The following is a 20,517-nucleotide window of genomic DNA, read 5'->3' as shown; positions in this document are numbered from 1 at the left end:
ACACCCTGCCCCTCTGATCTGGCCTGGGGTGATGGGGTGAAGGTGGAACTGCAACCATGGGGGCTCCGGGAGGAGGATGGTATTCTGTGGAGTACCTGCTGTATGCATGAGTCCTGACCTGTCATCCCAAGTTCAGAACAAAGCAAATTTTTGCTGTTGAATGAACCTCTCTTCCAGTGGCCCTGTAATGGTTGTTATTACCCCCTTCTCCCCTTCCTCTCCACCTGTAGGGATGAGGAATCCAAGACTCAGAGAAGGCCAAAGGTAAGGCCTGGCCACGCTCTGCCTAGCTCCCTAGGGACCAGGCCTGGCAAAGGCCTGCAATTGTGAGGTCCCTCCTCCTGGAGAACCAGTCCCTTTCCAGGCACCAGGGGGCCTGTGCAGCAGCTGGCCATGGGGGTTCCAATCTCACCTCTGCCCTGACTGTCCAGGTCACCCCCATTCATGCCTTATCTCCACATCTTTTGAACATTGACCCAAGGGTTTCCGTTTTCCCCCCAAAGGCCACCGCCACTCCCACTTTTCCTCCCTCCCTGGATCTTTCACTCTCCCCCTCTGTCCTCAGTTTCCAGACAGGCTCAGGGCAAGTTGAACCCCCAGAGGGGAGATCTGGGAGGGCAGGGCCAGTAGAGATTGATTCAGCCGGCCGGGGCACTGTGCCTGGCACAAGGGTGGCGCCCAATAAACGCTTGTTTGAGGGAGGACTAGTTCTCAATAAATAACAGCTGTTGTCGAAGCTGTTGATGCTGGCGAGGGAGCAGGCTCTCCCCTCCCCCACCCCTTCACCCCTCCTCCGATTTCTCTGGAGCCCCATTCCTTCCCCTGACCCCCCCACCCAATTTGCCTCTTCCTCTAAACCCCCCGCCCCGCCTTCTCCCCACTTTTCATTCGATCTTCTCCCTTCCCCAACCACCTGGTTCCCCTCTTCCTCCAGGTCCCCTTACCCCCACCCAATTCTTCCTCCCTCCCATCCCCCATCTCGTCTTTCTCCCCTTCCCCACCCTCCCACCTTCTCCTCCCCCCAACCCCCGCCCATTATCCCCGCCCATTTCACTCCTCCTGTCCTATGCTCTCCCTCCCCCATCCTCACCCCCATTCTCCCCACCCCCACGGCGGGGCTCCAGGCCAGGCGGGGCGCCGGAGCTCCCGGGTCCCTGGCTGGGCTCCAGCCCGCGGCCCAGGCCGGGCGGCGGCGGCGGGCGGGGTCCTGGCGGCGCGCGGTTTGGGGGTTTTTTATAACCCTGGCCGGCGGCTCAGGAAGTGCCGTCCCCGCGCCCCCTCCCCCGGCCACGCCGCCGCGCTCGCTCCCTCCCTCCCTTCCTGCGCGGCCGGCGAGACGGCGGCAGAGACGCGACTGAGGCCCGGGCGGGCTGGCGGCCGGCCGCGGGTAAAGGCGCCGGGGCTCGCGGGCCGGGCGGGGATGCGTGGCTCCGGGAGATTTTGTGTGTCTGCGTCGGACGGGATGGCCGTGGCCATCGGATGTCGGACTGTCCCCCTGTGGGTGTTGTGTTGGTGTCCGCTGTCCCAAAGCGTGTGCCACACTGGGTTCAAGTGAGTGCCTGGTGTGTGTGGGGTGTGTGTGTGTGTGTGTGTGTGTGTGAGATGTGTGCGAGTGGACATCCACGTCTGTGTAAATGCGCGTGTGTCTGCTTGTGTGAGTCCGCATGAAAATGCCTATGAGTGTCTGGGTGTGTTTGAATGTGTGTGTGATTATGTGGGGGTGCGGTGTGTCTGCTTAAGTGTGAGTGTAAACCAGCATGGGGGCATAAAGTGTCTGCGGTGTATGTCAACGTCTCGATGAGTGTGTGTCTCCAAACATCTGTGTGTTTGTCTTCGGGTGTGTCTGAGTGTAAAAAGTGTGTAAATGCCTGTGTGTCTGCGGTGTGTGTCAAGGTTTGTGGGACTGGGTGACTTTGTCCCAGGTCTGGTGTGAGTATGTGAATGAGTCTGTGTGTGTAGGCCTGGGTGTGTTTGTGCGTCTGTCTCTGGGTTGTCTGTATGTGTGTGTGAGTATGTGTGCACACAGGTCTGGATGGTGTGTAGCTGTGTGTCTCTGGGTACGTGAGTGTGTACTGAGTGTGGGGGGGTCCTTTGTGGGTCTACGTATCCAACTGTTGGTCCCCAGCTGCGCAGGTGTGGTCGCCCTGTTGCCAGTGTGTGTTTGTGTGTCTGGGTGTAGAAGTGGCGCCGCCCACTTCCCCAGAGCTGGTCACAGAGGCCACAGCCCTCTTTCTCAGGGTGTCTCCAGCCCTGCTCAGCTCCCAGCCTTTAATTAGCGGCTGGTAGGGGGAGACCAGCGGGGCGGTAGGCCTGGCCTTTGTCTGCTGGCCAGGCAGGGTCTGCCTCCCGCCTGCCCGGCCAGATGTGCAGCGCCCAGAGCCGGCTGGCGGCCTGGGCTGGCGGGGCCTCTGCCTGGGCAGCCGCCGTCTTGGCCTCCACAGGGAGGCCCAGAGGCCCTGTCCCCCCAGCAGGCCCGGGAGGTCTGGGTGTGGAGCCACGGGTCCCTCCAGGATCCCTGGGAGGGGATGGAGCCTCTGTTTCCGGGCCTTTTCCTCTTGCATTTCCTCCTCCAGCTGCTGGCACCCTCCCCCAGGCTGGCCACCACCCTCTTGCCTTCTGGAAGGAGGGGCTGGGGGATTGGCCAGGCCTGGGTACACACACACAGCCTCCCACAGGGTCACATGGACACACACATCACACACAGTCACATATACAGTCACATGCAGTCACATCACACCCAGCAGATCCCCTGCTGACATCTGTTGCCCTGAGCCCAACTTAGGCCCTGGAATCCGCTATCTCCCTCCAGCCTTATCTTTCCACCCCCGTGCCTACTGACCGTTTAGTGTTTCCCCCCCCCCAGGCCCTGGGCGTGTCACACCTCCCAGCTACCCCCACGGGCTAGGCCACTGCCCCACAATCTTTCCCTTGCCTTGCCCCAGCAGACACTTGTGTGCCCTCAGCCTCCAGACTGCCTCCTCCCATCCACATTCCCCTGCCCCCATCCACCTATACTGGCTCCTTCAGCACTGTCCCCCACACCCTACCAGATCTAGAAGCACAAGAGGGTTGCTGCGAGGAAGGGCCCAGCCTCAGAGGAAAGTGGTGAGGTTTGGAGGGGAGCAGGAGGAGAGACCCAAAGACAACATCCAGGATAAGAACCACAGAGATACTTAGAGTGGAAGATTCTGCTCCAAAGGGGGAAGGATAAGAGGGACAGAAGTGGGGGAGGGGACTTCCAGCCTGACTTGCAGTGAGAATGCTGCCACCTTGGCATGGGGGAGGGTGCACTGAGGCAGAAGGAGGCCCAGGGGAGCCCACCCAGGAAGGACTTTGATCCCAGAGCTGGTCAAGTCCTCTGAGGATGGAATAGGGGAGAGGAGACAATAGGAGATAGGGAGGGAAACAGAAGAGGGCAGGAAGCTTTTGTTTTAGAAGAGGGAGCTTTTGTTTTAGGGGGCGATCCTAGGAACAGAGAAAGGATGAAATCCAAGTGGAGGTTCACCAGGGCCAGAGAGAAGGGCAGTTTTCTCAGTGACCCCTGAACCCCAGATACAGCCCAGCTCCTCCTCACTGCCCTCTCCCTGTCCAGGCTCCGAAGAAGAGGCAGAGATCCAGAGAGACTCACACACAGGGGTCCAACACTGCGCCACTAACCGAAGATCCCAAAAGGTAAAACAAAAAGTCCCAAGGGGTAAACATCAGCCCAGCGGAAGGGAGCAGTGGGGTCACAGACTGCCAGAAAGTGAGCTCCCCATCACTGGAGGGGTCCAAGCAGAAGCGGAAAATGTTGGCTTCTAAGTCAGTATCTTAGAGAAAACCTGGCTCCATCCCTGTGGAACTGAACTGCCCTGTTTGGGGATCAACTCTCAGACTTGGCCAGGCTGCAAAGAAAACAAGACAGTGTGTGATTAAGGGGGAAATTGCACAGAGAAGGAGGGTGGAGATGGGAGGGGGGAGGAGGGTTTGGCACAGGGTGGTGGCCCAAAGTGGTGTCTCTGGCGGGCTGGCCTGGGGCAGATGCCTGAGGAAGCCTAGAGCTCCCAGGAAGAATCTGAAGGGAAAGGAAACAGGACTCAGGGCTGAGCTGGAAATGCAGGGTGAAGATGTCCCGGGGACAGAGACCACCATGTAGGGATTTCCAGCTCCCCTGCAGGGTGAATAGTGTTACCCATGGCAGAGCATCCAAAGGCATGGTCGCCCCGGATGGTGGGGGTGAGGTGGGAGGAACCCAGCACTGGCCTTGGGTTTAATCTGGGTTGAAAATCCACACTGACCAGCCTTAAAGTGTGTCCCATGCTAGCTTCCCCTTGCTGGCCTCCTGCCCCCTCCACACAGGTCTTTGTGGTCCTGGGTCCCCACCAAGCTCCTCCCTACCCCCGGGCCTTTGATCATGCTATTCCTCTGCCTGGTGCACCATCTCCTGTTTCTTCACATGATTGGTTTCTTATCATCCTTCACACCTCTACTTCAAAGCCTCCACATTATTTCTTTTAGAGAATGTGTCAGTCTGAACTACTCTCATTTGTTCATCTCTTTACTTCTCTGTCCTCTGTCACTTCCAGGAAACTAAGCTCAAAGGGGTGGAGAGAGGACTATGTCTATATCATGCATATCATTACCCAATGAATGGATCCTTTCAGGGTTATTGGGGGATGGGATGGGATGGGAGGGGATGGGGATGGGGATGGGGATGGGGATGGGGATGGGGATGGGGTTCATGAGTAAGTGCTCATGAAGCCAAGGTCCATAAGTGTCCTACTAGTATAAGGAGGGTGGGCCGTGGGGACAGGGCTACTGGGTAAGGAAATGTATTCAGAATCTTCAAACCAGGGGAAGTGCCTGGGGCATCCTTGGGGCTAGGAGTGAGGGACCACAGGTCTCCCTGTCAGCCTGGCAAGGGACCTTGGCAGTGATTGTGCAGGGTGGCAGGACCAGGCACCCCCGACCTAGTTCCTCCCTCCCAGGAGCCCAGTGATGCTGCCCAGGCTGTGAAGAGGGAAGGCGGCGCTGTGGGGGCTGCCGGCAGCCAGGGCTGGGGAGAGACATGTGGACACGTGGCCTCTATGGCTCCCGCCTGCCAGATCCTCCGCTGGGCCCTCGCCCTGGGGCTGGGCCTTACGTTCGAGGTCACGCACGCCTTCCGGTCTCAAGGTAGGGGTGATCCAGGGGCGCTGGTGGGGAGGGAGCAAGGAAACAAGGAAGAGTCAGTGGGACTGGGATAGCAATCTTAGGGGTGGGGGCAGGGAAGACCCTGGGATCAGTGAGTCCAGAGTCTTGTAGTCGGTGACCTGGATTCAGGGGCCAGTGAGGCCAGCATCACCTGCCCTGCTGCCAAGCTGCCAGGACACAGGGGTCCTTCCCAGGGCCCACCCCAGGCCTCTGACCCTCACCCACAGATGAATTCCTGTCCAGTCTGGAGAGCTATGAGATCACCTTCCCCACCCGAGTGGACCACAATGGGGCACTACTGGCCTTCTCACCCCCTGTCCCCCGGAGGCAGCGTCGGGGCACAGGGCCTGCAGCAGAGTCCCGCCTCTTCTACAAGGTGGCCGCACCCAGCACCCACTTCCTGCTGAACCTGACCCGCAGCCCCCGCCTTCTGGCAGGGCACGTCTCCGTGGAGTACTGGACACGGGAGGGCCTGGCCTGGCAGAGGGCCGCTCGGCCTCACTGCCTCTACGCTGGCCACCTGCAGGGCCAGGCTGGCAGCTCTCACGTGGCCATCAGCACCTGTGGGGGCCTGGTGAGCAGAAAGTTCTGGGAAGCAGGGGGAAACTACCTGTGAGTTTGGGAGTTAAGGAAAACACTTCTAAATATAAGTCAGAGAGGGATTCATAGGGGAAATTTTTAAAGCATTTCAAGCTAATCAAAAGGATTAGCTAATTTAGGATGCAGCTAAAGCAGTACTTAGAAGAAAATGTATAGCCTTGGGTCAGCCTGAAAATTAATGAGATTAGAAATCTTAAGAGATTAGAAAAGGAATAACAATCTAAACCCAGTAAGGCAGAAGGAATGAAATCATAAAGAGTTAGGGTCCTAAGGGTCCTGGGCACCAGGACCTAATCTGAGTCCTCTGTCCAACTCCCTACTCCCCAGCATGGCCTCATTGTGGCAGATGAGGAAGAATATTTGATTGAGCCCCTGCAAGGTGGGCCCAAAGGGGGCCGGGGCCCAGAGGAAAGTGGCCCCCATGTGGTGTACAAGCGTTCCTCCCTGCGTCACCCCCACCTGGACACAGCCTGTGGAGTGAGAGGTACATCTGTCTCTGGGCATGGGCAATGGGGCTGTACAACATCTTTACCATGAGGTAGATACAGGTAGGCAGCAGTGTCTCTCCATCCAGAAAGTCAGCAGGCAGCTACTTGAGGGGAGGAATGACATCAGTCAGACAGCAGGGCAATGGGGCAAGGGTTTTCCATCCATCACTGCCATTGTCCAATGACCCAGTGGTAAAATATAGGCAGCTGGACAGCCAGGCACATGCTTGGGTGTACAAGTGTTCATCTCTAGGATTACAGTCTGACCAGTTAAGCAGCAGGCAGGTTGTACAGTAAGATACCAAGGGGTTGCACAATGAGAACAGGCAAAAGAAGGGCTCAGCCACTATTCAGAAGGTAAGATTCACAACCAGACTTACAGGAGGACAGTCAGACATTTAGAGAATGAGAAAGTAAGAAAGCTAAAAATCAACAAAATATTTACCAGAACAATCATACACCTAGAAAACTGAGGGCTGTCCAGTAGAAATGCAGAGCACTGGGACATTCAGTGAGTTGTGTAACAAGAGTCTGGGTGTGGGACACTGGCAGACACACAACCACAATCAGTTGTACAAATAGAAAAGTAGATGGTATCGCAGTCGGGTGAGCAGTCAGACCATCAAAAGCAGTTGCTTCTATAGCCACACAGTTGTGCAGCACATTGACTAAAAAGTTCCACAGTTAGAAAGCCAAGAAGTAATACAAGCACACAGTTCTGGCAGTGAGTCAGGCTGCTACACACATACATTCGGGTAGTGGGATTGTCATGCTTACTGTCGTGGAGTACTGGGAGGCTGTTCAACCAATCAGTTTGGCTGTGGAGCAACCAGACATCTGAGTAATGGAGCATTTCTAAAACTAGACATCGTACAACCAGAATACCCATAGCAAAAGAACAAGGCAAAAGAAAAGGCAGCTGGACCAGAAGACAGGGAGTTGAACCATAGCAGCAAGCAGCTGAATGACCAGAAATTCTCCATCCAGATGAGAAACCGTGGAAGGGGCGGCCTTGGTGGCTGCGCACCCTGAAGCCACCACCTGCCAGGCCCCTGGGCAATGAAACAGAGCGAGTCCAGCCGGGTCTGAAGCGCTCAGTCAGCCGAGAACGCTACGTGGAGACCCTGGTGGTGGCTGACAAGATGATGGTGGCCTACCACGGGCGCCGAGATGTGGAACAGTATGTGCTGGCCATCATGAACATTGTAAGTGCCTCCCCCTCCCTGGGCATGGAGCCCTGAGAACCTGGAGCCAGCCTCCAGAGGTCAAGAAAAGGGGTGTCACCGTCACACCTCCAATTCCTGTCCTGAGGCCAGAGAAACAGAATGGAGGGGGGACAGGGTGAGAAAAGAGTGAGAAGAGGTAGCATGGCACAGTGCTTAGGAGCATGGGTTCTGGAGCCGGATAGCCTTGGCTGAAAGCTCTGCCACTTTTCAGTTGTGTGCCCATGGACAAGTGACTTCACTTCTGTCTTGGTTTACTCATATGTAAAATGAGGATAATAATAGAACCCATTTCATAAGACTAAGGTGGATGCAGTGAATGTATAAAGCCTCAGAACAGCAGTTGGTACACAGTGTTGTATAATTGTTTGCTATATAAAAATAAGCTTGCTGGGGCGGCCGGTTAGCTCAATTGGTTAGAGTGTGGTGCTCTTAACAAGGCTGCTGGTTCGATCCCCTCATGGGCCACTGTGAGCTGCACCCTCCACAACTAGATTGAAACAACTACTTGACTTGGAGCTGATGGGTCCTGGAAAAACACACTTAAATTAATAAAAGTTAAAAAAAAATACAAAGCTTTTTAAAAACAAAAGCATTTCAGCTTGCAGGTACTTGTTGAGGTTGTCAGTACACACATGGGCACATGGGCACACATCTGTATGCGTGCAGAGTTCTCGTTCAAGCACCTACCTGTAATTCATACGGTTCACCTCATTGACCCGCACTCAGATATACTCAGTGCTGATGCAAGATCTCTATTAAGACTCTGGACCTCTCTGAGCCTCAATACCCCCTCTGTAAAATGGGGTTATAATAGTACCTACAGCAGAGGGTGAGTTGGTGGCAGAGCAGCCAGATAGAGCACTTGGCACATGGTATGGGCTTGTTTCAGTGAAGCAAAAAGGGAAAAGAAAAAGGTTAGCAGACAGACAGATGGCCCAGTATGTTGACATGACATCTAATTTGATTCCACTACTTTCTGCCCCAGCCCTGCATCCCTCCCTTAGGCTTTCGAAGTCCTAAAACCTGCCAGGGTTTCTGCGGGTTTCCACATGGGACAGTGATGTTCCAGGGCTCCAAGACCACTGCACTGTGTGGCCTCCATCATTTGTGCCCACTCACCCCTGGGCCACTTTCTCCTTCCCTCTGACCACTGTCTCCAGAACTTCCTGCCCCCATACTTCTACCTTCCTGTGGTGATGCTCAAATTGGTACCTTCAGACAGCCACAGAATGAGACACATCCCTCAGGCCACCTCTGGGCAGAGACACTCAGGCAGCCAGGGAGTGGGCAGGGGAGGAATGGAGGATAAGAAGACAGGCTAGCTGAGCAAGGGTGAGTCAGAAAGAAATATACGGTAAGCAACCAGTGCTTTACAGGCAGGCTTACCTGGACTTGAATACCACTTATGACACCTACCATCTGTGTTTACAACCTCTGCATTAGTTTGCTCATCTGTAAAATGGGAATGATAATAGTACCTACTCATGCAAAGATGTATGCAGCAGGCTTAGCCTGAAGCTGGGCATACAGTAGGTACTTGATTAAAGTGAGCTATTGTCATTGTTCTCTTTCTGTTTTCTACTCTGGGCCCCTCTTAAGACTCCGTTTCTCTTGTTTCTTGGAGGTCAGGTTGCCAAACTTTTCCAGGACTCAAGTCTGGGAAACATCGTTAATATCCTGGTAACACGGCTCATCCTGCTCACAGAGGACCAGGTGTGGGGACCTCACCCCTTCCCCTGCACACCAACGCTGCCTGCCCTCCCCAGGGTGGCTGGCGCCCACACACCTCACTCTGTCTGTTCTCAGCCCACTCTGGAGATCACCCACCATGCTGGGAAGTCCCTGGACAGCTTCTGTAAGTGGCAGAAATCCATCGTGAACCACAGTGGCCATGGCAATGCCATTCCAGAGAACGGTGTGGCCAACCATGACACAGCAGTGCTCATCACACGGTGAGGGGTGGGGAGGGTTCCAGGACTTGGGCTGGGGGAACAAGTGGCCCAGGAGACCATCCAGATCCAAACGGGATCGCCTGCTGGGAGATGAAAAGTCTGGGACAATTAGCTGCCCCCTCAGGAGCCAGGGATGGGAGGGGCAGCTGGGAGCCTGAGAATGTGGGGAGGCGGGTATTGGGCCATTTGGGCGTTGATACACTCTTTCACTCATACTTTCCTTCATTCAGTCAGCCAGTTTCACTCATGCACCCCAGTATCCCCAAGGCCATCTGGGGACAGAGCATGAGGCTTCGGGGGAGAGGCAGGTAGTGCCTCCCAAGCAGAACTTAACTTCAAAAAATGGGCATGGTGGCATCATCAGGGCTTAGGGAGGCAGCCCAGCCTCCTCATTGCCCCCTCTCCTCCCACAGCTATGACATCTGCATCTACAAGAACAAGCCCTGCGGCACACTAGGTACCCACATCCCCTGGGTTTCAGGCACCTATGAAGGCAGTGAGCTGGATGGCCCTGGCCCTCACAGGGGTGGGCACCTGGCAGGGTGGACAGGGCTGGCCAACACAGCCCTGAGCCCCCAGCCCCACCCCACATGCCCATTTCCCAGGTTTGGCCCCCGTGGGAGGGATGTGCGAGCGAGAGAGAAGCTGTAGCATCAATGAGGACATTGGCCTGGCCACGGCGTTCACCATCGCCCACGAGATCGGACACACGTGAGGCCAGGGCACACAGGAAATCAAGGCCGGGAGGGTCCGGGCAAGTTCCTTGGCTCCCAGCAGAGCCGACACTCCTCTCCTCAGGTTTGGCATGAACCACGACGGCGTGGGGAATAGCTGCGGGGCCCGGGGCCAGGACCCAGCAAAGCTCATGGCAGCCCACATTACCATGAAGACCAACCCATTCGTATGGTCATCCTGCAGCCGTGACTACATAACCAGCTTTCTGGAGTGAGGACAGACCCGCCTGTCCTGCCCAGAGCCTCATGTTGGTGGCGGGGTTGGGGGAGTCCTCCGGAAATCAGGGTTGTGTCTCCTACAGGGCTGTTCCCTGGGACCGCTACCCATCCAGAGCCCCCGAGCTCAGCCTGAAGCCTCCCAGCATGACAGCTGCTTTTCTCCCACCATAGCTCAGGCCTGGGGCTCTGCCTGAACAACCGGCCCCCCAGACAGGACTTCGTGTACCCAACAGTGGCACCCGGCCAGGCCTACGACGCGGATGAGCAGTGCCGCTTCCAGCATGGAGTCAAATCGCGTCAGTGTAAATACGGGGTAGAGAGAGCCTTCCTGCTTTCCTTCCTGGGAGGGGAGGGGGCTGCAGGGACTGAGTGACTCCACATGGGCACCCCCCCCTGGGCAGTGGGGGTGGGAGAGCTGGGAAGGGGAGTGAGCCCCATAGGTCCTGTAGGCACAGCGGAGCATGGGGTTATACAAATGTCACAAGCAATCAGATCAGGGACAAGAATGGTATCTCCTGGTTCTCCAGACCTGATTTGAAGCCTGGGCTGGGGAGAACCTGGGAGGCCACCTTCTGTCCAGCATATCAGGCCACCTGTCAGCTGTGACAGGACTAAAGTCCCAAGACCCCTAACTGAGCCATTTTTAACCAAACATCCAGCCTTGGTGGAAATAATTCCCCTGGAGGAGAACCATCTTCCCCACTTGGCAAAGAACTGGACAGAGCCTTACAGGGACGCCCTGTCTTCACTCCCCACATCCTCTCCTGACTAGTTCACAAGATCTCCTGGCCCCAGTTCTTGGCTGGATGAACTCTCAGCCTCTTGATCACTCCCCAGCTTTTTCCTGAGATTTAGACTCAGCTCCCAAAGCCCTATTTGTGTGTAGAGAAGCGAGTTGGGGGTCCCGTTCTCATCTCCCCACAGGGAGCTGGAGGCCTGCTGGCTAAGCTGGGTCTGCCCCTCCCCTGCCCACCTCCCCCAATTCCCAAAACACGCTACCCATCTCCTCCCAGCTTCAGCTCTAGTAGCTGGACCCATTCCCAATCCTTCACACTTACGACTCGGAAGTTTAGAATTTGCAAGGCCACGTCCAAGATAAGGCCACCTTAACTCAAAACGGGGAGTAGGCAGCTGTTAAAATGCCCTCATTCATTCCAGTGCAAGTCAAGGGGACAAACCTTGGATCAATTGATATTTCATTGACATTCCTCTCTCCCTCACCCCCTAACTTGACTGGTAACTACAGCACCCTCTAATGAATTCCAAAAGAATCTGAAACGACCCTTGAGCTTCTGCTGTGTCCCAGGTATCTTAACAATGAAGACTATGGCTGACATTTACTGAGCACTCACTATATGCTAAGTATGTGGTACATATTATCTCACTTAAGCTCTTGAGAATTCTATTATCTCCACATTACAGATGAAGAGACTGAGGCATAGGGAGGGTGCCTTGCCCAAAGTCACAATTCAAGAGCATGGCAGAGCTGGGATTTAAATTCAGGTCTTTCTATGACTCCAAATTTTATAAAGGGGTGTGGGAGGGGAGGAAGTGCCAGAATATCAAGCATGGACCAGTGCTAGCTATTGTTGAATTGATTCTCCCTTTTATTTCCCCAAGGAACACGTTCCTGGCCCTCCTGGCAAAGGGGGGCATTGTTGACTACATGTAAATCGGTTAATATGTGTAAAGAGCTGGGCCTACCTAGTGCCTGGTCCAAAGATTGCTGTGGTCACTGTTCCTCAGTAACGGCATTGTGCAAGCCCTTTTGTATCTACTCTGTCACATGCCTCTCAGCCTTTTATGTAGGCAAGGCCCATCTTGTAGATGAAGAAACTGAGACTCAGAGGGGAAATGTGTTGCAAATGAGTGGTGGAATTGAAACTCTAGTAGCCTAGACCCATCCATATATACCACAGTGCACCCTAGTGGAGAAAAGGAAAAGCAGGACAGGGGTCTGCAGTTCTCCTTATGAGGTGTCAGAAGTGGGCTTGGGGCGCATGATATTTTTACAAATAGCCAGAACACAAGCTAAGTGAAGCCAGAAGACCAAAACGTTTTTTAAAAGTATCCTCCGAAGGGGCAGAAGGCGGGGACTCTGGAGGATGTTTGAGGAAGCGGGTCTGAGGACAACCCTCCAAACTTTTCATGTATGTGCACGTGTCTCTCAGAGGCTGACCCAGAAAAGGTCCCTTCCGACAGCCACTGAGTGGTCCAATCCCAAATATTCAAAGCTTGGAAGGATTAGGTTCAAAGAGATTACACTTAATTATAAAAATGAGACAGAAGGATCCCTACTTCACAAGGAAAGACCCTGGGGGGTGGGGCGGGATATAACTAGAGGGTCTAACCTGAACCCGGTGCGCTTGACCACGGGTATTAATCTGGACCTAAAGGGTCAGGGTGACATCCTGTGATTGGCCCAGCCCAAGCAGGATTCAGACAGAAAGAAAACAGGCTGATTTTTTCACTGAAGGAAGCCGAGGAACGTCCCACACAGATCCAGCCTGGCCTTGTCCTCTTCCAAACTCCCATTGATGAAATCTTTTGGGAGTTTCCCCAGTTTGGATGAGGGGAACAAAGAGAACCATCTGCTGGGAAAGAAGTTAGAGACGGGGCCCTTGACCTGAGCCATCTTCCAAGCCTGATTTTGCAGAACGGCTCTTTCATGGGCTGCTTCGCCCATCCCAAAAAGGAACCCAGAATCCTTTCTCTGCATTCCTCAGCGGGTCCCACGTTTCCTTCTAGAAACTCAGGAGGTACCCGGGACTGAACTGAAAAGGGGTTACATCATAAGGCCTCCAGTCTAGGGTAGAATCCAGGCTGCCTTTTCGTAGCTGTGTGACCGTACTGGTCTGAGTCTTGGTCTTCTTGCAGTAAAATGGGGAATAATGATGCCTAAGAGTTTATGGCACACGGTGTAGGCAGAGAGGAGGCCCAGGCCGTGCCCCTCTAGGGTATGGAAGAACATTCCTTGAGACTCAGGAAAGGACCGTGGGGGCCCCGACGAGGCAGTGAGCTAGCAGGTCGCCTGGGTCCTCCGGAGGGAGGAGGGCGAGCCTGAGCGGGCGCCTCGGCCCGCAGGAGGTCTGCAGCGAGCTGTGGTGTCTGAGCAAGAGCAACCGGTGCATCACCAACAGCATCCCGGCCGCCGAGGGCACGCTGTGCCAGACACACACCATCGACAAGGGGGTGAGCTGCAGCCGAGCCCCGGCCTTGGGCTACGCCCACCTGTGCCGCGCCGCTAGTTCCTGGTCGGCTCTGGCCACGCCCCTGGCCGGAGGCCACGCCCCCACCCGTCTCTAGCCACGCCCACACGCTTGTCCCAGGACTAGCTTCGCACCCTGTGCTGCAGCCAAAACCCTGCCTTGAAGAATGGCTCCCTGGTCACGCCCCCATATTACCTGACTGTATCCGGGTCCTCAAACCCGACCTCCGTCCTCCCACTTCCGCCCCATCCCGGGGGTGCCGAAGTCTCCGGTGGGAATGGGGTGCAGAAATGAGCACCGAGGATCCGCCAAGCCGGGCTCACCCCTCCCCATCCTACCCGCAGTGGTGCTACAAGCGGGTGTGCGTCCCCTTCGGGTCACGACCGGAGGGAGTGGACGGGGCCTGGGGCCCGTGGACCCCGTGGGGCGACTGCAGCCGGACGTGCGGCGGCGGCGTGTCCTCCTCCAGCCGTCACTGCGACAGCCCCAGGTCAGTCTTCAGGACCCCCTGCAAGGAGAGCTGGAGGGGCGCACCCTACTCCCCCTGCCCGATCTCTCTCCTGTCCTCCCACTCTTTGCAGACCAACCATCGGGGGCAAGTACTGCCTAGGTGAGAGACGGCGGCATCGCTCTTGCAACACCGACGTGAGTTCCCATGGGACCCCAAGCCCGGTCCTTCGGAAGAAAGAGGCATAAATCAGCTTCCAAGGAGCCGGAGCCGGTGCCGGCTGCCTGCCTTCTCGGGCACTTCTCGCCCGCTCCTTTCCCTGCCCCGTTACACGTGCCCCACCCTCTTCCCCCTCGGCCGAGCTCCCACTCCCCGCACCTCCCCAGGGATCTGGCTCCTTCCAACTCCTGCAGTGGAGGAGTCTCCCACCTGGAAATTGTTTCACACACACACACCCCGCTACAGCGCGCCCCGCCCCTCTTTTCATAGCCCAATTTCTCCAAAGAGCTCCGCCCCTGCCCCAAACCTGTCACTGAGCTCCCAGTCACCAAACCCAGTAGCCACGTTTTCGGTCTCTGCTTGCGCCCTCTTCTGACCAGGGACCACGGCCTCCCGTCCAAAACTCCCGCCTGGCCTGAATCACCAACCTTCTGCACTCCCAACCCCTCCTGGGCTGCACTTCCTCCTTTCCTCAGCTCTGCTGCTCCCTTTTTATATACTGGGGTTCCCTATGGCTGCGTCCTGTGTGTACACATCCAACAAGCACGAGGTTTACTGCAGCAGGGGGTGCTAAGAAGGGGGGTGAGTTTTTGAGTGAGGGGTGGGTTACCTAGCCCCCCACCTGGGAAAGGGGGCTCGTGTCTGGGGAATCCACACGCCCCTCACACTCCCAAAAGGGGCTGGGCACCTTCCACAATTTGCCTTGCTCCTTTCTAGACCTGCTCTCTCAAGAAAAGCCCCATGGTCTAAAACTAGAAACCTAAGTGTCATCCCCGGCTTGCACCCGACATCTAATGAGTCACCTAGTCCCATTTCTGATGCACCAGTCTCTCCAGCCCCACTGCGTGGACCTAACCTAGGCCACCATCCAATCCTTCACAGCCTTCTCCCTGGTCTCCCAGCCTCCCTGCCTCCAGCCTTATTCCTCCAACCCATCTCTGCTCAGAGCGTTTGTTCTTTGCCCTAACTCCGTCCCGGGACAGTTGGCCTCCCTCCCTTTCCCGTCTCGTGCCCCCAGGACTGTCCCCCTGGCTCCCAGGACTTCAGGGAAATGCAGTGCTCCGAATTTGACAGTGTCCCCTTCCGTGGAAAATTCTACACATGGAAGACATACCGAGGAGGTGAGTAGGGGGCTCAAGAGGCCGTGGGAGTATCCAACAGAAGGTGGATATGGCGTCCTGGTCTGCCCTGAATCCTCCCCTCACCTGAGGAGCCAGCGTGCCAGACTGGATGCTGGGAACCCCCATTCCTTCGGCTCAGCCTGCCCATCCTTGGATCTGGGGTCTGTCCCTCTTCGCCTCACCTCCCTCAGGGAGCAAGCAGGGAGCCCCAGAGCTGGGGCTGATGGGGCTGTGCCCCCCAGGGGGCGTGAAGGCCTGTTCGCTCACGTGCCTAGCAGAAGGTTTCAACTTCTACACGGAGAGGGCAGCGGCCGTGGTGGACGGGACACCCTGCCGCCCAGACACAGTGGACATTTGTGTCAGCGGCGAGTGCAAGGTGGAGGGGACTCCCAGAGAGAAGGGAGGGATGGGGAAGGTGGGGGATGGGCACCTCACTGACACCCCACCACCACTGTCCTCCCCAGCATGTGGGCTGCGACCGGGTCCTGGGCTCTGACCTGCGGGAGGACAAGTGCCGAGTCTGTGGGGGTGATGGCAGTGCGTGCGAAACCATCGAGGGGGTCTTCAGCCCAGTCTTGCCTGGAACTGGTGAGAGACCCTCACTTCCCTGTCACACTCAAGCTCAGCAAATCTCAGACCCAGGGACCCACTCGAGTGTCGGGATCCCAAAAAGTTCTGAGGATCCAGCAGTGCCCCAGATCAGGGTCAGGAAATGGCTTGGGATAAATGTCAGTTTAAATACCTAAACCTTAGCAATTAAGATGTCCACGGGGCTGTGGACCCAAATCTCCCCTCTTCCATCCAGGAGGCCTCTTGCCCAAGTGTGGTTCAGGGGACAGTGTAGGAGTCCAGGCAGATAAACCAGGACTCACGGGGGGCACAAGTGGGCAGGGATGGAGTGTTCCCAGGGGCCTCGGTCGTAAGTGGTGAAGCCCACTGCAAACCCAACTCTTGACTGCTAAAAGTACGTGTCACCCTGTGTGAATCAGAGCCTCCATGGTACCCTCTCCTCCCTGCCCAGGCCCAGACCTGCTGCTTGTTAGGGGGTTAGGGGGTGGATTGGGCCACTTTGGTGGTGAGAGAGGCAGGAAAGTTAGGTTCAAATTCCAGCCCAGCTACTTTCTAGCTGTCAAACCTAGGTGAATAGCTTTGCTTCTCTGAGCCCCAGTTTTGTCATCTGTAAAATGGGTGTGATAACACAACTACTTCCCTGGGCCGGAGCTGGGGGCACAGTGTGATGTCCCTGTAAGCTCTTGGTAGTGGTTACCTGCTATCATCCAGGGCCAGGGATGAAGGAGGCAGGCAGGTGTGGGGGATGGGCTGAGTGGGTGACACCTAGCTCCACTGTCCAGGGTACGAGGAAGTCATCTGGATCCCCAAAGGCTCTGTCCACATATTCATCCAGGATCTGAACCTCTCCCTCAGCCATCTGGGTGAGCTGGAAGTGGGGGGATAAGGATTGGGTGTCAGCTTGGCTGGGATTCTGATCCGTGTGCTGTCCCCCAGGCCTGAAGGGGGACCAGGAGTCCCTGCTGCTGGAGGGACTGCCTGGGACCCCCCAGCCCCACCGCCTGCCCCTGGCTGGGACCACCTTTCAGCTTCGACCGGGGCCGAATCAGACACAGAGCCTAGAAGCACTGGGACCCATTAACACATCTCTCATCGTCATGGTAATGATGGGAGGAAGCTACAAGAGGACATTAGCATTGTTGTGGGGACTCTGAGCTTGACTTCCCTTTGATGCCCCCCCCACCCCAGGTGCTGGCCCGGACAGAGTTGCCTGCCCTCCGCTACCGCTTCAACTCCCCCATTGCCCGCGATGCACTGCCCCCCTACTCCTGGCACTACGCACCCTGGACCAAGTGTTCGGCCCAGTGTGCGGGTGGTGAGGCCGGGGTGGGGCCAGGGGGTGGGCACTGGTCACCTGGGCTGGCCTGGGCTGGGCAGGGCTGAGCAGCCTCTCGACCGCCCCCAGGCAGCCAGGTACAGGCCGTGGAGTGTCGCAATCAGCTGGACAGCTCAACCGTGGCCCCCCACCACTGCAGTGCCCACAGCAAGCTCCCCAAGAGGCAGCGGGCCTGCAACACGGAGCCCTGCCCGCCAGAGTGAGTGTCCACCAGGGTGCAGGATCAGGGTGACAGTTGCTACAATGACAGTACTGCTGAGATCAGAGGAGCAGGTGCTCCCAGGATTGGGGTGGTGGTGTTCCCCAAGGTGGGGTCAGAGTCAGGAGGATGGTGCTCCCTAATCAAGTCCAGGTAGGCATCCTTCCTTGGGGTGACTACCCCCTGATGTGGGTGCAGGGAGATGATGTTCCAAGTGTGGGTTCAGGATGCGTCCTGCAGGAGGAACAGCCATCTCCTTGTCAGTTTCCAAGATGCTGGTTGCCGGGGAGGAGGAGGGTATGCTAGTGCCCCAGGGTCAAGATGCCCTGCCTGCATATGCTCACCCCGCACCCCCCACAGCTGGGTTGTTGGGAACTGGTCACGCTGCAGCCGCAGCTGTGATGCAGGCGTGCGCAGCCGCTCCGTGGTGTGTCTGCGCCGCGTGTCAGCCGCCGAGGAGAAGACACTGGATGACAGCGCATGCCCACAGCCACGCCCACCTGTCCTAGAGGCCTGCCACGGCCCCGCCTGCCCGCCTGAGTGGGCCGCTCTTGACTGGTCCGAGGTCAGCTGCCCCCTCCCGCCTGCGCCCAGCCCACTCCCTGTGCAGCGCCGGGCAAGGCCTGGGTGCTGGTTGCCCACTGACGTACCCCTCCCCAGTCACAAGCCCCTCCCGGTAGCCCTAGTGGGCCACCCTGGGCTGGTCGGAGGTTAGCTGGCCCCTCCTCTCCTCCCATTGGACCAGCATCCTCCCCATTCTCTGTGCACGCAGGGATGGGGGTGCCCACTGAGCATAAACCGCCTCCTCCACTGCAGTGCACCCCCAGCTGCGGCCCAGGCCTCCGCCACCGCGTAGTCCTTTGCAAGAGCGCCGACCAGCGCGCCACGCTGCCTCCCACGCACTGCCCACCCTCTGCCAAGCCGCCAGCCACCATGCGCTGCAACTTGCGCCGCTGTCCCCCCGCCCGCTGGGTGGCGGGTGAGTGGGGCGAGGTAGGTGGGCGCGCCCTGGGGGGGGGGGGGAACAGAGGCAGTTGGGTGGTGGCTTCGCCGTGATACCTCCATACCTCGCAGTGCTCTGCGCAGTGCGGCCTCGGGCAGCAGCAGCGTGCGGTGCGCTGCTCCAGCCACACCGGCCAGCCATCCCGCGAGTGCGCTGAGGCGCTGCGGCCACCGGCCATGCAGCAGTGCGAGGCCAAGTGCGACAGCACGCCACCTGGGGATGGCCCCGAAGGTATGTGGGGCAGAACGCTAAGGGACACCAAGAGGGCCCTGTCCAGAGGAAGCCACAGGAGAGCATGGGGGTCCTGCCCACCTCCCAACTACTGAAATGCCTTCCTGTCTTCTCCAGGCCAGCCTCAATTTATTAAGTGCTACTGTGTGCCAAGCGTTTTAGGCACCTGATCCCTTTGGGGGCCCAAACTCGAGTCATTCCCCCAGCCACTTCCATGACCTTCGATTTATTCATCTCACCAATATCATTACTTGCCCAATATTCTTTCTTCAAATCAGAATTTCTTAACCTCAGGCACTATTGACATTTTGGGCCACATGATTCTTTGTCGTGCGGCTGCCCTGGGCACAGTAAGATGTTTACCAGCTTCCCTGACCTCTACCACCTGAGGCCAACAGCACCTCTCCCAGTGGTGACAACCAAAAATGTCTCCAGACATTCGCCAAATCCCCCCCAAACATCGCAAGATGTCCCCTAGAGGGACAAAAATCACATCCCCTTGGGAACCACTGCCTTAAATATAAAAAGTTTTCTACCTAAGTAAATTTATTTTTCATAGCAATAGAAAAATATTTCATAGCAATAGAATTACTTACTCCAGGCACAGGAACCAAACTGCCTGGGCTTACCTTCCACCTCTGTACCTTCATTTTCTCATCTCTCAGGGTAAAAAATATGTTCACTTGAGAGACTTCCCGCATTAGGGGGATGAAATGAAATAATCCACGTGAAGCTCAAGGGAACTGAGACCTGATTCCCGCCTCCCTTCTCCCTCCCTCTGCAGAGTGCAAGGATGTGAACAAGGTCGCCTACTGCCCCCTAGTGCTTAAATTTCAGTTCTGCAGCCGAGCCTATTTCCGCCAGATGTGCTGCAAAACCTGCCATGGCCGCTAGGGGGCTGCGGCCCCCTGAGCCACAACTGGGCGCTGGCATGTGGGGGAGCCGGCCTGCAGCTGGCCAGCCTGAAGGAGCCTGCGAGGGCGGGAGCTGGGAGTGAAGGGTGAGATGGAGCCAAAAGTTATTTATTGGAAACCCCTGCAGGGCCCCTGGCTGGGCGATGGAGAGGAGCTGGCCACCCCAGGGCCCCTCCCCAACCCCTCTCCTAATTCACAGAGTCCCTCCAGGATGGGTTGGAGGAGGGAACAACTGTTCGCCCTAGAGCCCTTTTCACCCACCCCTACGGAGTCCCCCAACTCCCCCCACCTTTGATCGGAATATGTACTGTGAAGAGTGGGGGTGGGGAGGGGGTCAGTCAGTGCCCTGACCCCCAGCACTGCCCTAGCCCTCCACTCTGAGCTGGAGGGGGTCTATGTCCGCCATGGGGGAGGGGGATTAGCACCACCTCCCTGACACCCTCCCCCTGACCAGACCAGCTACCGGGGTGGGGCAGAGCTGGGAATATCCACCCCAACTTCTGCCCGGCCTGCCCCAGGGGGACCCGGACATCCAGGCCGCCCCCATCATGGTGCTACAGGCCCTGCCCTGGGGCCCACACACTCTTCGCCAGGAAGCCCTACATCAATAAAGTTCTATCTTGTGTAGATTTCCACACGCGTTGTGTGTGTCCCCACCCCAACAGCCCAGAAGGGGGCTTTTACCAATACAGATTAGAGTCCAGTGATTTTAGGACAAAAATACAGCTTGTCACAGAGGCTCTCAAAGCCATGCGGTCAGGCGCCTCCCATTCCGGTACACTCCAGCTGCACCTGCCTCCCAGAATTTCCTGTCTTCCCGCCGTCCTCCCATCTTGGGGCCTTTGCTTAAACTGTTCCCTTGGCCATTTGTACCCT

General features: G+C 56.9%; 1 protein-coding gene across 12 annotated transcripts; it reads left to right on the top strand.

Moving 5' to 3' along the window:
• Positions 1-1,251: 1,251 nt before the first annotated feature.
• On the top strand, positions 1,252-20,275 carry ADAMTS10 (ADAM metallopeptidase with thrombospondin type 1 motif 10). 12 transcript variants are annotated; one of them, XM_081076030.1, is made up of 26 exons: positions 1,252-1,387; positions 3,593-3,672; positions 4,968-5,154; positions 5,400-5,746; positions 6,100-6,256; positions 7,248-7,465; positions 9,111-9,199; positions 9,293-9,438; positions 9,852-9,895; positions 10,044-10,149; positions 10,237-10,383; positions 10,563-10,687; positions 13,476-13,583; positions 13,945-14,090; positions 14,182-14,245; positions 15,286-15,388; positions 15,631-15,764; positions 15,853-15,976; positions 16,741-16,821; positions 16,895-17,058; positions 17,147-17,273; positions 17,364-17,493; positions 17,854-18,058; positions 18,310-18,486; positions 18,568-18,727; positions 19,512-20,275. In XM_081076030.1, the coding sequence occupies exons 12-26, from the start codon at positions 10,652-10,654 to the stop codon at positions 19,619-19,621; spliced, it is 1,869 nt and encodes a 622-aa protein (XP_080932156.1). In that variant the 5' UTR covers positions 1,252-1,387; positions 3,593-3,672; positions 4,968-5,154; positions 5,400-5,746; positions 6,100-6,256; positions 7,248-7,465; positions 9,111-9,199; positions 9,293-9,438; positions 9,852-9,895; positions 10,044-10,149; positions 10,237-10,383; positions 10,563-10,651; the 3' UTR covers positions 19,622-20,275. The 12 variants fall into 12 exon arrangements, 11 of the variants coding, with proteins under 11 accessions (XP_080932156.1, XP_080932163.1, XP_080932154.1 ...); XM_081076037.1 differs by having other exon boundaries at positions 10,563-10,704; XR_013995080.1 differs by having other exon boundaries at positions 1,258-1,387; positions 9,116-9,199; positions 10,563-10,704; positions 17,368-17,493.
• Positions 20,276-20,517: the final 242 nt, after the last annotated feature.

The sequence above is a fragment of the Rhinolophus hipposideros genome (genome assembly GCF_964194185.1).
Source record: "Rhinolophus hipposideros genome assembly, chromosome: 16".
Classification (NCBI taxonomy): Eukaryota; Metazoa; Chordata; class Mammalia; order Chiroptera; family Rhinolophidae; genus Rhinolophus; species Rhinolophus hipposideros.
Note: the sequence above shows the minus strand (reverse complement) of the source record. Positions and strands in the feature narration are given on the sequence as shown.

What these genes read in the sequence shown, in the direction of transcription:
- ADAMTS10 (XM_081076028.1), top strand. Translation starts at nt 5,067, where the DNA reads ATGGCTCCCGCCTGCCAGATCCTCCGCTGGGCCCTCGCCCTGGGGCTG. An exon ending in ACACATCTCTCATCGTCATG is followed by an intron (nt 17,059 to 17,146) that starts GTAATGATGGGA and finishes CCCCCACCCCAG; the next exon opens with GTGCTGGCCCGGACAGAGTT. An exon ending in TTCGGCCCAGTGTGCGGGTG is followed by an intron (nt 17,274 to 17,363) that starts GTGAGGCCGGGG and finishes GACCGCCCCCAG; the next exon opens with GCAGCCAGGTACAGGCCGTG.